This window comes from Sorex araneus, chromosome 2 (genome assembly GCF_027595985.1).
Source record: "Sorex araneus isolate mSorAra2 chromosome 2, mSorAra2.pri, whole genome shotgun sequence".
NCBI classification, from domain to species: domain Eukaryota; kingdom Metazoa; phylum Chordata; class Mammalia; order Eulipotyphla; family Soricidae; genus Sorex; species Sorex araneus.
Window position 1 is genome coordinate 78,000,556 of NC_073303.1, and position 14,165 is coordinate 78,014,720.

General features: G+C 42.5%; 1 protein-coding gene across 7 annotated transcripts in view; it reads right to left on the reverse strand.

Annotated features, from left to right (window-relative positions):
* SULF1 (sulfatase 1) overlaps positions 1-14,165 on the reverse strand; it is a 182,021-nt gene that overhangs the window by 51,611 nt on the left and 116,245 nt on the right. For all 7 annotated transcript variants that reach the window (XM_055127400.1, XM_012936068.2, XM_055127396.1 and 4 more), the window contains 2 exons: positions 8,084-8,235; positions 5,548-5,717 (listed from right to left, as the gene is read on the reverse strand). In XM_055127400.1, coding sequence (XP_054983375.1) covers positions 5,548-5,717; positions 8,084-8,235 — 322 coding nt within the window. The remainder of the gene's footprint in view (positions 1-5,547; positions 5,718-8,083; positions 8,236-14,165) is intronic.

Consider the following 14,165-nt stretch of genomic DNA (forward strand, 5'->3'; position numbering starts at 1 on the left):
AGATCTTGCAACTTAGTCAGCCAGAATTATTCTGCAGAAACTTTAGATTTCACTTCAAGAGAGCTTCATGTTTGTGTGTGTGTGTGTGTGTGTGTGTGTGTGTGTGTGCATGCACATAATCAGACATTATTTTCAGGAATGGAGAGAAATGTTCAGATGGAACAAAAAATTGGGTAGGGGCTTCTCAAATGGTGCTCAGGAGGTGACACATAGCCAAATGGGCTGGCGACTCAGCCCAGCGAAGGAGCCTGAGGATGCATGCTGCTCAGGCCCTGCAGTGCCAGGGATTAGCTGGGCCTCCCTGCAATGCTGCGGGGACCACATGGAGCAGGGAACGGAACAAGGTTCAGGCACGTGCAAGGCATGAACCCTAAACCTTGTCTTCTCCTTCTGGCCCCACTATTTTTCAGTGGCAAGGCACAGTTCATAGGAAGGTGGTAAGATTATCTTAATTTTCTATAAAATCATCACAAAGGGGGTCAAAGAAATCTTTTCCCCTACAATCTGGTCCACTGGTGGCAGATCATCACATCTCTAAAGCAGAAGAGTGAAGTAATGTTAGAGTGAGCACAGAATACATGAGCACAGAATACATTATTATGAGGATGGGGGGGATTATTGACAAGTACGAGGGGGGCTGGGCTATAGTGAAGGGTTTTAAAATAGGATTATGATGTCAGATTTCTCAGAGGGCATGAGTGGTTCGGGTCTGTCTGATTAAGCAATCCCTGCTGTCACGAGGGATTGGTAATCCGCTCTCATTCTTCCTTGGTAGGCATAACCTCTAGCCTCGGTTTGCAAAGCAGCGCCCCAGTGCTGGGCTGCTTCCTTCCTCTGCTGGGAACAGACATCACTGTGGAAGTATGATACGTGTGCACCAGGCTGGGAAGGTCGGAGAGCTTTAACCCGGGGCCGGATGAAAGACCTCTGGATCATGCTTGACTACCGAGGAGGACAGAGACCTACAGGAACACACATGTTCACGCTCCTGGTGTCCCCACACCAGGGGCGAGAGTTCGGCTCCTTGCTCTGTTTTCATAGGACCTGCCAAATATTTTTACAAAGCGCTTAACTGCTTGCATCCCTTTGCCTGAATGTTTTGCTAATGTTTTCACTCAGGAGCCCAGCTATTCAGTAGCTCCCTGCACCACAATTGGCAGCTTGTCTTCGATTTGTCTCGCCCCCTTTGTCTATGGACTGAACTGTGAACCTGTGCAGTCACTCAGAGTGACAAGAAAGCCACTCAGACTCTCTCCAGCAGCAGCAGCAGCAGCCAGGAAGCCCTTTGCAGCAAAGATGCCAGGAATCCAGGCTCCCAAGGCCCGCGGGAGACAGCACATTTGCCCATTCTAGGTGCACCAAAGCCCAAGGCTTAGCAGCAAATAGAGGCTGAATCTCTCAACGACCACATGAATTTTTATTTTCTATAGCAAAGGGCGTTCTCCCCTCCCAGCACACACATTTTGCACCTGGATGCAAGAAAACAGAGCCCAGATTGGCACCCATCCTGTTTGTGTTTGTAGAATGACCAGGTGCAAGGGGCTCATCACAATGTGGTCTTAGCTTGTCAAGAGATTTGTCATGTCACAATGGGCAAGCCTCAACTTGTCCTTTCTCCAGCTGTTTCCCCCTAAGTTTCAACTAAGTGGACTTCTGGGTGGAGGGGTCAAGAAAAAACAAATGTTGGCAGTTTTACAAAGTTTACAGATGAAGGAGAATTGGCTTATATTTGCCTTACTGGGCCTGGAGTTTGAACACTACTACACACACCCAAAATCAAAAGTATTTGCTTCTATGATATAGCTTCTCTGTCTCAGTCCTAGATGGAGATTTTTAGCTCTGCTGCCTCTCTTAATTTTTATTCATGACATCCTATTAAGGTGAGAGTATTACCCCCATTTTACAGATTGGACAAAGGGGATCTGAGGGTTGAAAGAAATTGCCCACAAGAAAATTTCTCTCCCTGACAAAGGGATAACCTCTAAGCTGTGCTCTTTTCACTCTGCCCAGTGTAGGTTTTATATCATAGAACCAAGTAAAACACATATGGTTCATTTGAGCTAAAAAAGGAACAGATTTACATGTGAAAATGAGTAGATCATATTATACTGTTGCTACTTTACTAAGATCTCCAAGGGACTCTCTGCTGATGGGTAGAAACAAATTCACCAAAACCTCAAAAGTCTGCAGAGGTCCTGTCAGGCTCCATCCCTCTGATACACATGAACACCTCAGAGCATCTCCTTACATGCTGAACAGGTGTGTAGGCCACATTCGCTTCCGCAAATCAACTCCTCAGTCTCCACCTATTATCTGGAGAAGCCGTTGCAGAAATTTTACATATCCTTCAAGACTCACTTTGAATACCTCTTGGTCTACTTCTTTCTCTAGGTCTTGTTTCACTGCCTTGAATACCTTCTCCAGAGCCTAACACTTATTCCACTAGGGACATGGTTATCTGGACACTGTTCCAACCTCTCCCTCAAACAGGGTTTGAGACAAACTTACTCTATAAATGATCATTATAGTTAATATATCTTTTCTTTTTTGGGGTCACATCCGGTGATACACAGGGGTTACTCCTGGCTCTGCACTCAGGAATTACTCCTGGCAGTGCTCAGGGGACCATATGGGATGCTGAGAATCGAACCTGGGTTGGCCACGTGCAAGGCAAATGCCCTACCTGCTGTGCTATTGCTCCAGCCCCATAGTTAATATTTAAGGAATTAAAAATCATATGGTATCTGCCACAATTAATTCTGTTGTGATATGAAAGAGCCACAGATAATATAATTCATATATAAATAAAAGTGTGGCCTGCGATTCATAAAACCTTATTTTTAAAAAGCTGGGGCCAACTGGCTTTGACTTAGCCTATTTGTTCTCCAATGTCTTCCTCTTGTCTATGCTGTGCTGAATGGCATCATAGGTGGTGCTCAGAAATAGTTGTGAAACTAAACAAATCCTAATTGCTGTGATCAAAAATGCCTTCAAATTTCCTTCCTTCCTTCCTTCCTTCCTTCCTTCCTTCCTTCCTTCCTTCCTTCCTTCCTTCCTTCCTTCCTTCCTTCCTTCCTTCCTTCCTTCCCTCCCCCTCCTTCCTTTCTCTCTCTCTCTCTCTCTCTCTCTCTCTCTCTCTCTCTCTCTCTCTCTCTCCTTTTAGACATTGTTGAGTCCCCTGAAAACACTGAAGGTTCCTTGTGTGATTATTGCCTGTGCATGTCACTGAGATGTCAGAATCTCTTAATCTGCAGCTGATTTTCCTATAGGCTTAGCTTCTCACCTTAAAACTTCAAAATCAGTCTAAAGAACCATAAAATACCACTTTTTTGTCAGCCCCTCAAGTTTGGGGAAACATTGGTAAGGTTGGCAGTTATGGAAAGTCACCTTAGACTAAGATTCAGTTTATGCCACAAAGAAGACTATACAAAGTGATTTTTGACTCAATAAGAGGGAAAGGTGACATCGTAGAAGCCTTTCCCGTTCCTTGGGTCAGCCAGGCACCAAATCCGTAGGTGATATGTAAGAGAGAGCTGCTTGCCATACCGGTTTTACTCATGTGTTCAGCTGTATGATTCTGTGTAGGATAGATTTTCAGACACTTATGTTTTTCCCATATAGTTGGTTCTAAAACACGGTGTCTTTGCCAGATCCTAATTCCCAAGGTTCATATTCCCCAAATTCTGGGATAACTTTATGTACTAACACACCTTCTACCTTCATTATTCCTGGGTATACTCAATAACTAAAACACTCTACATTTAATATTAGTTCCATCCTCAATTAGCTCTGAAGTTTTTCCTTCTTGCTAAATCACTTGCTATGGTAGACATGGTTTAAATACCATTGCCCAGAGGCCATCAGTTTATTAGTTATAAGATAGAAAACAAGAAGATAAAGAAAAATTTCTGCATGGTTACATAAGGACCAGGAATTTGTGCCTTCAGCAGTTACTTCTCTATTTTCATATGAGAGTACGCTTCATCTATTTTCTTTCTATCTGGGATTGGGCAAGAAAAATTAGTGTAGATGAAAAGAGAGGCATTTAAGCCTCAAAAGATTAAAAAGCAATCTGGGAGGTTTAGTGATATCAATTCCCTCTTTCTTACTTCTAAGGTCGCTGTACTCTTAGAAGACAGACGGCTGCCTGCTCTGCATGTTACACTGCTGTAGCGAAGGGATGGGGAGTAGAATGTGTCAACAGAGTGAAAAACAAAAGCACGTTCTGGCTGCCAAAAAGCATGCAGTCTTTCCGCTCCTGGCTAGAGAGGACTGCCAGCATGATGCAGATCAGTTTCATCAACCCCCTCCCTGTGGCTCCCAACACTGACCCGACCCCTGCTATCTCCTCTCAACCCCCACCCCAAACACACCTTGCCCCTGAGCCTGACTTTCAGAGAAACAACAGGTTATTTTAAAGCATTGACCTGGCCAACGATCCCTGGGTAAGCACACTCAAGTTCTGCAGCAAAAACACTGCGCTGGGGCTGGAGCAATAGCACAGCGGGTAGGATGTTTGCCTTGCATGCGGCTGATCCAGGTTCAATTCCCAGCATCCCATATGGTCCCCTGAGCACTGCCAGGGGTAATTTCTAAGTGCAGAGCCAGGAGTAACCCCTATATATCACCAGGTGTGACCCAAAAAGCAAAAAACAAACAAACGAACAAGCAAACAAAAAACAAAAACCACTGCACTGTATGCCTAGAAAACAAACCCCTGTTTCCAAGAGCAGGCTAGGGACTGCAGGCATCGGTGAATTCTTTTCCTTGTGTCCCATTCCTCGGTGCTAGGAAATGCACACTCTATTTGATCTTTAGCATCATTACTTTAGAATATTGATGACTCTTCTTTTCTTCTTTTTTTTGGGGGGGGGGTCACACATGGAGATGCACAGGGGTTACTCCTGGCTCACACACTCAGGAATTACTCCTGGCGGTGCTTGAGGGACCATGTGGGATACTGGGAATCAAACCTGGGTTGGCCCCGTGCAAGGCAAACGCCCTATCCACTGTGCTATCACTCCAGCCCTGACAGTTATTTTCTTTCTTTCTTTTTTTTTTTTTTGGTTTTTGGGTCACACCCAGCGATGCACAGGGGTTACTCCTGGCTCTTCACTCAGGAATTACCCCTGGCGGTGCTCAGGGGACCATATGGGATGCTGGAATTAGAACCCGGGTCGGCCGTGTGCAAGGCAAACGCCCTACCCGCTGTGCTAGCGCTCCAGCCCCCTGACAGTTATTTTCAACAACTAAAGGGAACTCCCAAGAGATCACCCTCACTCACGCTTCCCTTCCACTTCCCTTCCTTCCCACTCAGCTGCTAATGAACATTAGAAACGTGATTTCTAATCAACCCACTAGTCAAGTTTGGTTGCAGGTTCCATGGCCTGTATGCCGCTCTGTGACTGCACGGCAGAAGAGCATGTTCTCCTTTATGGATGAGCATTGAGGAAGACACCAGGGTGAGGGAGACGGGGTAGGGGGAAGATGGGGAGCAAAGGAAAGACCCCATAGCCAACGGCCCCCAGAACTGACATCATTACTCACATGTGTTGGGAAGCATTGGGATACAGTTTTGAAAACTGTGGGGCTGAGTCCTCTGGGCCGTGGGGCGCAGCGTGACTGATCACCATCATAATGGGCCTATGGGGATACATTCTCTTAGACATTTTGAAGTAATTAATGCTCTCGTTAGTGATTAAGTCTGTGAAGTAGTCCTGAAACATACATTTGACACAAAACAAAAATTACAAAAAGTGACATTTATCAGTTCACATCTGAATACTGTATATCCTCAAAAGCAACTCACTGAATGAACAGTGCAAGTCTAACGCAGGAAGGGAGGGACTCCCTAACACAGCAAAACATCTCCCATCACAGAGGAAATCCATCTCCATCCAGTGACTCTGCAGGGTGGCCAGCTCAGAAACATGCCAAAAAACTATTTTCAGTGGTGTCCAGCTTAGCAATTAGGGGGCAAAAGTAAAATAAAATAAAATAAAATAAAATAACCAAGGCCTGCTGGCTCCAGATAAGGACCAGATCTGGTGATCTCAATGCTAGAACTCACAAAACACCGGATACATATTTCCCTCTCAGGTTTCACTGATGTAATGTGTTGACAAAAAAAAATTTAATTACTTCAAGAGCAGGAAACACCCATACCCACCGCGAATTCAGTTGTAGAACACACACAAACACAACTGCACCAATCAAATAGAACATTCTGGAATTTGGAAGTGGGGGGGGATTTCCCCCTCTTAAACGAAAAAGTCACTGGTAGGAAAATTACACAATCATCTCTCATCAAAGCGTGGCCAAACTCTGGGTGCGGAGGGGGAACACGGCAGTAGTTTATCAATCGAGTCAAAACACGAAATATGGGGAGCAGTTGATTTCCTGCAGATTATGCTCTGTTAATTGCACAACTAAAATGATACAGCTGCTGGGATTAGAGCCGACTTGTTAATAAAATGACTTAACCCGCCGTCTGGGGGAGCTGATGCAAGTACAAGGGAGAGGGAGGAAACGGAATTAAAAGGAAAGATGAAAACTTAAATTAAACCACCTGCTCCCTCTGCATGTGTATCACTGGCCTGGAACTTCAGCCTAAACTTCACTGAGATAGTGCCCAGGCTGTGTTCACTGTGTCAGAAGCTGCCAGGCATGACTAATCACATGTAGATTCAAGGACCAGAACAGCTGCAAAAGCAGTGCCGAAGGGCCAAAATCTGGGTCACATGTGTCATTGTTAGAACAAGTCCACAGGCTATCACCTCCTTCCATGGGAGTGTCCGTTTCATTCCTTTCCTCACTAAAAAAAGATGTATATTCTTTCTGGACACAGTTGTCTTTGACACTTAATCAGCTGTGATAATGGGCAAGTTACGCTGATTTAGTCTTTGGAAGGAATCTTGATTATTTTGCACTCCTTAGGACAACAGGGAGAGAAAGGTTAATAGCTTGACTGAGGAGCATGAAAAGCATCCCCCACAGATAAAAAATGATAGCAGTGTCAATTAGTGCCCTTTGTGGAAAGTAGCTCAGATCTGCCGCCAAGGTCCCCACCAGCTCTCAACTTTGATGAGTCTGGAAACCGATTAGCAATGTTTGTGAATTCATTTACATTCATTGTTTTCTGAGAGCTTCAAAGGGGAGAAACTTACACCTTATCGCCCACAAAGTCCCTAGTGCCCAAATCAGCTCAAGTAGAGAGATAACAATGGGCCAAAATGACATCAAGTCCCCTTTTTCGAATTCTACCAATAGCTCTTTCATAGTGATCTATGCTACACAGAGCAGATCCTTGGATTCTTTTAGGTAAATGAGGAAGAAGGCAGAGCTAGAAGGGAAGAGGATATTTTTAGGTAAACTAGCAAGCTAAATTCAGCTAATTTCACTTTCACCCTGATGACCTAAAAATTAAACTGGCAATCACAAAAAAACTGTGTGAATTACAAAGTCAAAGTTACAGAGTCAAAAATGGGATCCATTTGCTAGAGACTCATGGGACATGTTGATTGCATTTTCTATGAACTAATTTGGTGATTCTAGGACTGATCAGTTTTAAGAATGTGTGGAGCAGGTGTTCCTGTCACATACCGGCATGGTCCAACAGGAGTAAAAACAAGGGAAGTGGTTTCTCAACCTTTGATCTTGCTCTTTGTCTGCTCTTATTCTTACATCAAAATCTGAAGCAACAGACAAACTATACTTTCACTCCAGTGAAAAGCAAAAGCAAAACAGTACAAGATGAACACATAATTATATGGACAAATACTGGGGGGGGGGCTGGAGAGAAGAAAACCAAAAATTATCACAAAAGCAGGGGCACCAATTTTGTTCCTGAGTATTCTTTTAGCAAAAGCCTTTCACCCTAATGAGTGGGGAAAGATCACTGTGCAGTCAGTGTTCCCAGAGTCTCCTTCTTGCCAAGAGTTTAAAATTACCTTAAAATTTTTTATCCTAACTTTGTGAGAACATAGAAAGCAAGTCTTGTGGCGCTTATGTTAGCTCACTGAAAATGTCTTTCCCCATTATGCACAAAGTAAATTGATGCAGTGTAAAAGTGGCTGAAAATTACCTTTGCATAATCAAATCCATGCTTTTCTTTGATGCCATTGTGACAAACAGTGTAATTATAGAAACGAGAATTCTTGATTAATCCAAGCCATTCTCGCCACCCAGGAGGGATGTAGCTGCCATTATATTCATTGAGGTATTTTCCAAAAAAGGCTGCAATGGAAAAAAAGGATTATTTTCTCATATTAAATGATTAATTATAACTAAATTCATAAATGTATGAGCATGAAAACATGGCTTGAAACAGAGAGAGTGAAACAACAGTCAAGCTAGGTAACAGGAGCTGCCAAAATATTAGTGCAATTCTTCAATGTTTTGGCAAATGCACATGCGCACACACGGACTTCTTTCTAAATAAAAGTAGCACCGAAGTAATTGGATTACAGTTCAATGAAATCACCCTAATGTTCCCGGTACTCTGGTTGCATCTGTTTCTTGTGGTTCTACTGGGTTAGTTGCTGAATGAATTCCTCCGTTAAGTTGATGTAGAAATCAGAAAAGGAGCCAATGTGAGGTCTGGATTCTTCCCACCAGGCCAACATTGGACAACTGCAGGTTCTGTCTTTGAAATAAAATAAAATTCCTAACTTTCTGTTTGAGAGTTGTGAATTGTGAAAATTATGTTAAAAAGCTTGTCTTTAGTTTCACATAATCATGGGGCACACATTTTCTAAATCCCCAAGTCTAGAGCAAACTCCATTTGGCAGGGCATAGTCATGGGTTTTCTTTCTCTGTCACATGCATTTTATGTCATGAGTGTTTCTGTTATATGTTTTTTTTACCAATGTGGATATCTGACTATTGGCAAATCAAAATTTTTGGCAGCACTGACATATCACACAGATATGCTTTTAGAGAATTACATTAAAGATCGGGATGTGGCCCAGCGGTGAAACCTGTCCCTATGCTTCATGTGTCTGAAGCCCTGGGTCTGATCCGTGTGTGTGTGTGTGTGTGTGTGTGTGTGTGTGTGTGTGTGTGTGTGGTCAGAGGGAGGGGATAGAGAGTGAGGAGACTATAACATTATTACATATGTGTATAAACACTCTGCTACTCCTTGTTAAAGGCTACTAAAAGGATGTAACATTTGTAAATCGGCCAACTCACATCCAAAAAGGCTGATTCTTTTGAAAGAGAAGCTGAGAATAAAATGAGATAGATTGCAAAGTTCAATATTTTAGAGCTATGGGAAGAGTACCAATAACTGTCATTGACACCATTTAGAGAAAGAGAGGGTGTTACTGGTAATTAAGTCAGGAAAATACGAACTAACAAGCACTGTTTCAGATAAACCTGATATTATAATAGCCTACTCCTCTGCTATAAAGGACCAGATAAATCTGTATTTTATGCATGCATGTAGGGGTGTACATGTGTCTTAAATAATGTATACCTTTACACCTTGCACACAAAATGCAAGTTTTAATTTTTCTCATTTTAAAAGGGCTGTCATCTTCCTTTTTAGGGGATCTATGTCTTATGGCAGCTGGATGATAACTTTATCAAAGCTACTGTCTAACTTCATTGGGCAGTTTTACAAGATACAAGCAGAAGCTGCACTTAGATACAAGTAGAAGCTAGTTCCTGGCCAGATCTGCTTTAAATGGTGAAAACTGATGCTAAAACCATTGACATCACTCAGAAAGCACACATTTCTGAATCTTCAACTTATTCAATGTACATTATGTCAATGTCTTTGTGGCTTAGCTGCTTTCACTTACACATATGCATATGCATATGCATCTATATGTGTATCCATGTGTGTTCCCAAAACATCTGAGTGCCATCAAAAATGAAATTACTTTCCTCTCCAAGTTTACTTCTCCCTAAAGGTGCCCTTCAATTCAGTGCATGACACTATCACCTTCCTGGTTAACCAGGACGACAACTCAGTCTTCCCTGCTTCCACCTGCTCTTTTGCTCCTTTGCCAAGCAACTGCTACCACCTGGAGTTATATTTAGGGAATCCTAAGCTCTTGACTGGCCAGTCTCCTGGCCAGTATCCCCAGCCTCCAGTTTGGTCCTGGATCACCGCCTGATCTAAAAGATCAGTTCCAACGATATCACCCTCTTATCACAAAAGTTGATAGACTTTCCTGCAGAATCAACTTTAACTGAATAATGTGCCTGTTGAGGCTTTCCTCTCTTTTAGCTCCATCTCTCACTTCCCCATTAAGCATCCGTAGCTCCAGTTTTGCTTTTGTTTGTGCTCTTCTCTCCAGCTTTCTCTCTAGGTATCAAAGCCAGAGCATATACCATTCAACGCCCAGCCTTTGCCCCAGTCCCAAAGTACTTTATCTCTGCCACTAAAATGTCATTTCCCTGTTCTTAGTTGTGGTGTGGTCATTTGCATAATACCTTCTTAATCATAAAGTTTTCTGCCCCCCCATATTATTATTAAATTTTTTTATTTTAGGCATTGTGATTTACAATATTGTTAATGGGAAGGTTTCATACACAGATGTTCTAGCACCATCACTTCAGCAGAGTGTCAACTATAAAGATTTGAAGAATCTTTGTCTCATCTCTGTACCCCCAAATTCCTTGCACACAGCATAAGGGTTCCATTTCCTAAACTGGCTTCCCCAGCAAATGTTCCAGGAAGTTCAAGGATCTCCACCTCATCTCTGGATCCATTATACTAGTTCCAGACTTTAACATTTGATGTATTCCCTTGAATGATAACCATTAAAGTCACTTTGGTCGGGATGTTTTCAAAGAATTTAATTTCAGAGACGCTGAAGCTGTTATTTCTCATCAGACTTCTCTGAAGAGTTGCTCAGATCTGAGAAATCTGGTGATGTTTATTTGTTCGATAAATATCTCTATGTTGAATCTATGAATCAATCAAGTGGTCAAATGTTCAGACTCTCAGGATATGCCAAGGTCTCTGAGAAGTACTAAGCGTGTGGGGCAAAACATTCGAGTCTCCCATGAGATATGACTGAGACAGGATTTCCCTTTGGGCTGATGACATGCATCAGGAATTCTCCCAAGGAGGGGAGTTTGTCGTCACAGACTAACCCCCTTTTCAGAGAACCCACAAGATAATTTTCTGCTTCTCACAAGACATGTGACATGGAGTCACAGGCATCGGACCATGGCCTCACCCCACGGATGTTACTTCAGAAGGGGACCGTTTCCAGGAACCTTCCAATGTAATAACCTTGGGCAACTCTTTCCTTTGGCCTGCTCCTCCTCCCCAGGGGCTGATTCCTCTTTTCGCTCTAGTTTTCAAAGCAACAGAACATACTGATTTGGAAGATAAATCCTGGAGCCAGCTGCTTACGTTCAACTCCTGGCTCTGCAATGTGCTAGCGCTCTGTCCACAGCCTGACCCTTCTCTACCTCTATTCCTTCTTCTTCAGCACTGTAAAGATGATGATACTACTACTGCTACTACTACCATTACTGCCCTTGGTACTTACTGGACCACTGTGAGGATTAAGAGACTTAATGCACATGTAGAACACTTACAACAGTGCCTGGCAAATAACGATTTACTAATTCTGCCACTACTAATATTATCATCAGTATCACCTTATCCATATTCAATTCAGTGTTCTGATTTGAAAAAAAAAATAAAATCTTCAATGCCAAGAAATCTTCCTCTTGTACTGTGTACTTGCAGACTGGAAACATTTCCTGAAAGGTTACATATATTTTTTTCCCAAGTCCGTCTCCTTTGAGGTCATACATTCTCTTCCATTTGGCTTACACGTCCCCGCTTAATTAGTTTCTAAGTTTTCCCCGCTAGTTCAGGTTTTGATTTTTGTTTGTTTCTTTCAGGGCAGCCATGCCAAGCCCTTGCTGGTCTTTCCTCATTGCTTTGCACGCTGGGCTATTTTGTACTGTTTTCTACCCATTGCCATGGCTATAACCCTTTCCCTAAATTCTCCCCTTGTAAACGAGTCCTCCAACTTTCTTAATAGTCCTTGCTATTTGCTTCAGAACTCCCTCCAGGTTTTTGGCGTTTTTATGTCAGTGGAGTGTAAAAGCCACACTCAGGATTCCAGAATCCAGCACACTTTGTCCTGAGAAACCAGGTCCTCATGTGACAGTGTGCGGTTCCCTCTGCTGCCAGCTCCACGCTGCCCCAGTCTTCCCGGTTGCCCGAGACTCAGGGCAATTCCCCCAGCCTCTGTCGACAGGATGCCTCCTGAAAGCATTCTGCAAATGATTATCTGGGCTTCAAATGATTTTTCTCCTGGTGCATGCAATCTCTTTTTCTCTCCTTTAAGGCGAGCCTCACAGTCTTCTCTATACTGCCATTCTATGCTGTGCAGCCCGCAGCTTTTCTCTTCATTGGCATTGGTGATTCAACTTTGAATTCAACCCAACTTACTGTCCTCTGAATATATCCCAATGTGCCACCTGCCCATTCTTTTGCATGTCGTTCTCCTCTTGGGGACACCAGCTAAGCATTTCCCTCCTCAACTGGTTTTCATTTCTTTGTTTTGGGGTCACACCTAGCTGTGCTCGGGATCGCTCCCTGCTCTGCACAGAGGTCATTCCTAGTGGTGCTGGGAGATCATGTGATGCGGAAATAGAACTTGGGCCTCCTGCAAGCACAATCTGTGCTCAGCCTATTAAGCTCTCCCTCTGGCCCTCTCACAACTGTTTAAGAAGGTGGCAGAGGGTCGGTTGAGAGGGAGAAAAGCCCTGATCACAATTATTGACTTCAGGCCATGCTATTTTTGTTCAGTACCATTACATAATATTTAAATATTTTTTTCTTGAAGGATTTGACGCAATGGCATTTATTTTTAAGTCAGCAATAGTAACCATAGAAACAATTTTTGATAACGCAGTCAAGTCTTATTTAATCTAGCAAATGATATACGCATTGAGCTTTCACTCTGTGTAATGGATAAATTTAGGCTTGCCTGCATATATATGTATATATGTATATATACACATATGTATAAATACACACACACACACACACACACACTTTTTTTGGTCAACTTCTTTACTGTGTGGCTCCCTAAACTAGATTATAAGACTGAAGAAATCAGGAATGTTATTTTGTAGTTTTGGATCACACCTGGCTGTACTCTGAGCTTTCTCTTAGCTCTGTGCTCAGGTATCACTTCTGACAGTATACAGGTGCCAGAGATCAAACTGGTGTCACCACAGGCAAGGCCAGAGCCTTACCACTTTTGTACTAACTCACTGGACTGAGAATTTTATTTTACATCTCTTCAAATCCTAACACAGTATAATTTTATGCTATTTATTGAATTAAGGTTCAATAAATAGCATATTAACAGCATTCAATATGTTATGTTAACATGCTGATCAAAAATTCATAATGCCGTAAGTCATAAAAAGTAAAGACATTCTTTTTTCTTCTTTTAAGTAAACTCATATTAAAAACATCCATATTAAACAATAAATTCCTATTTGTTGTATTAGAGCAATAGCACAGTGGGTAGGGTGTTTGCTTTGCATGCGGCAACCTGAGTTCGATTCCTTCATCCCTCTTGGAGAGCCCGGCAAGCTACCGAGAGTATCCTGCCCGCATAGCAGAGCCTGGCAAGCTACCCATGGCATATTCGATCTGCCAAAAACAGTAACAACAAGTCTCACAAATGGAGACGTTACTGGTGCCTGCTCGAGCAAATCAATGAATAATGGGACAACAGTGCTACAGTGCTATCTATTTGATACAGAAAACATGGACTTACTTTATAAGAAAAAAACCCATGAAATTAGAAAACCAATTATTTGCTTTAATCATTTTGTAATAAGAATTCTTTTCAAAATCTTATTTTAGATCTCTAAGTACTGCTTTATATACCCAAACAATATAAAACTGAATTAGTACAACTTAAATTTTTGTTGTTTTTGCTTGTTTTAGGGCTATACTTAGGGGTGCTCTGAGGCCACCCCATGTGAGGTGTTCAGGGGTCATTTTCTACATTGCTTAGAGAGTAATGTGGTACCAGGTAACTGTTTTGGGGACTTCTGTAGGCAAAGCATGTACTCTAGCCCTCAGACCCAATATGGATAAACTTTTATTCATAAACAATTTTATGTATTGTATCTTATGATTGTCATTGAAACCTACAATTTAAAAA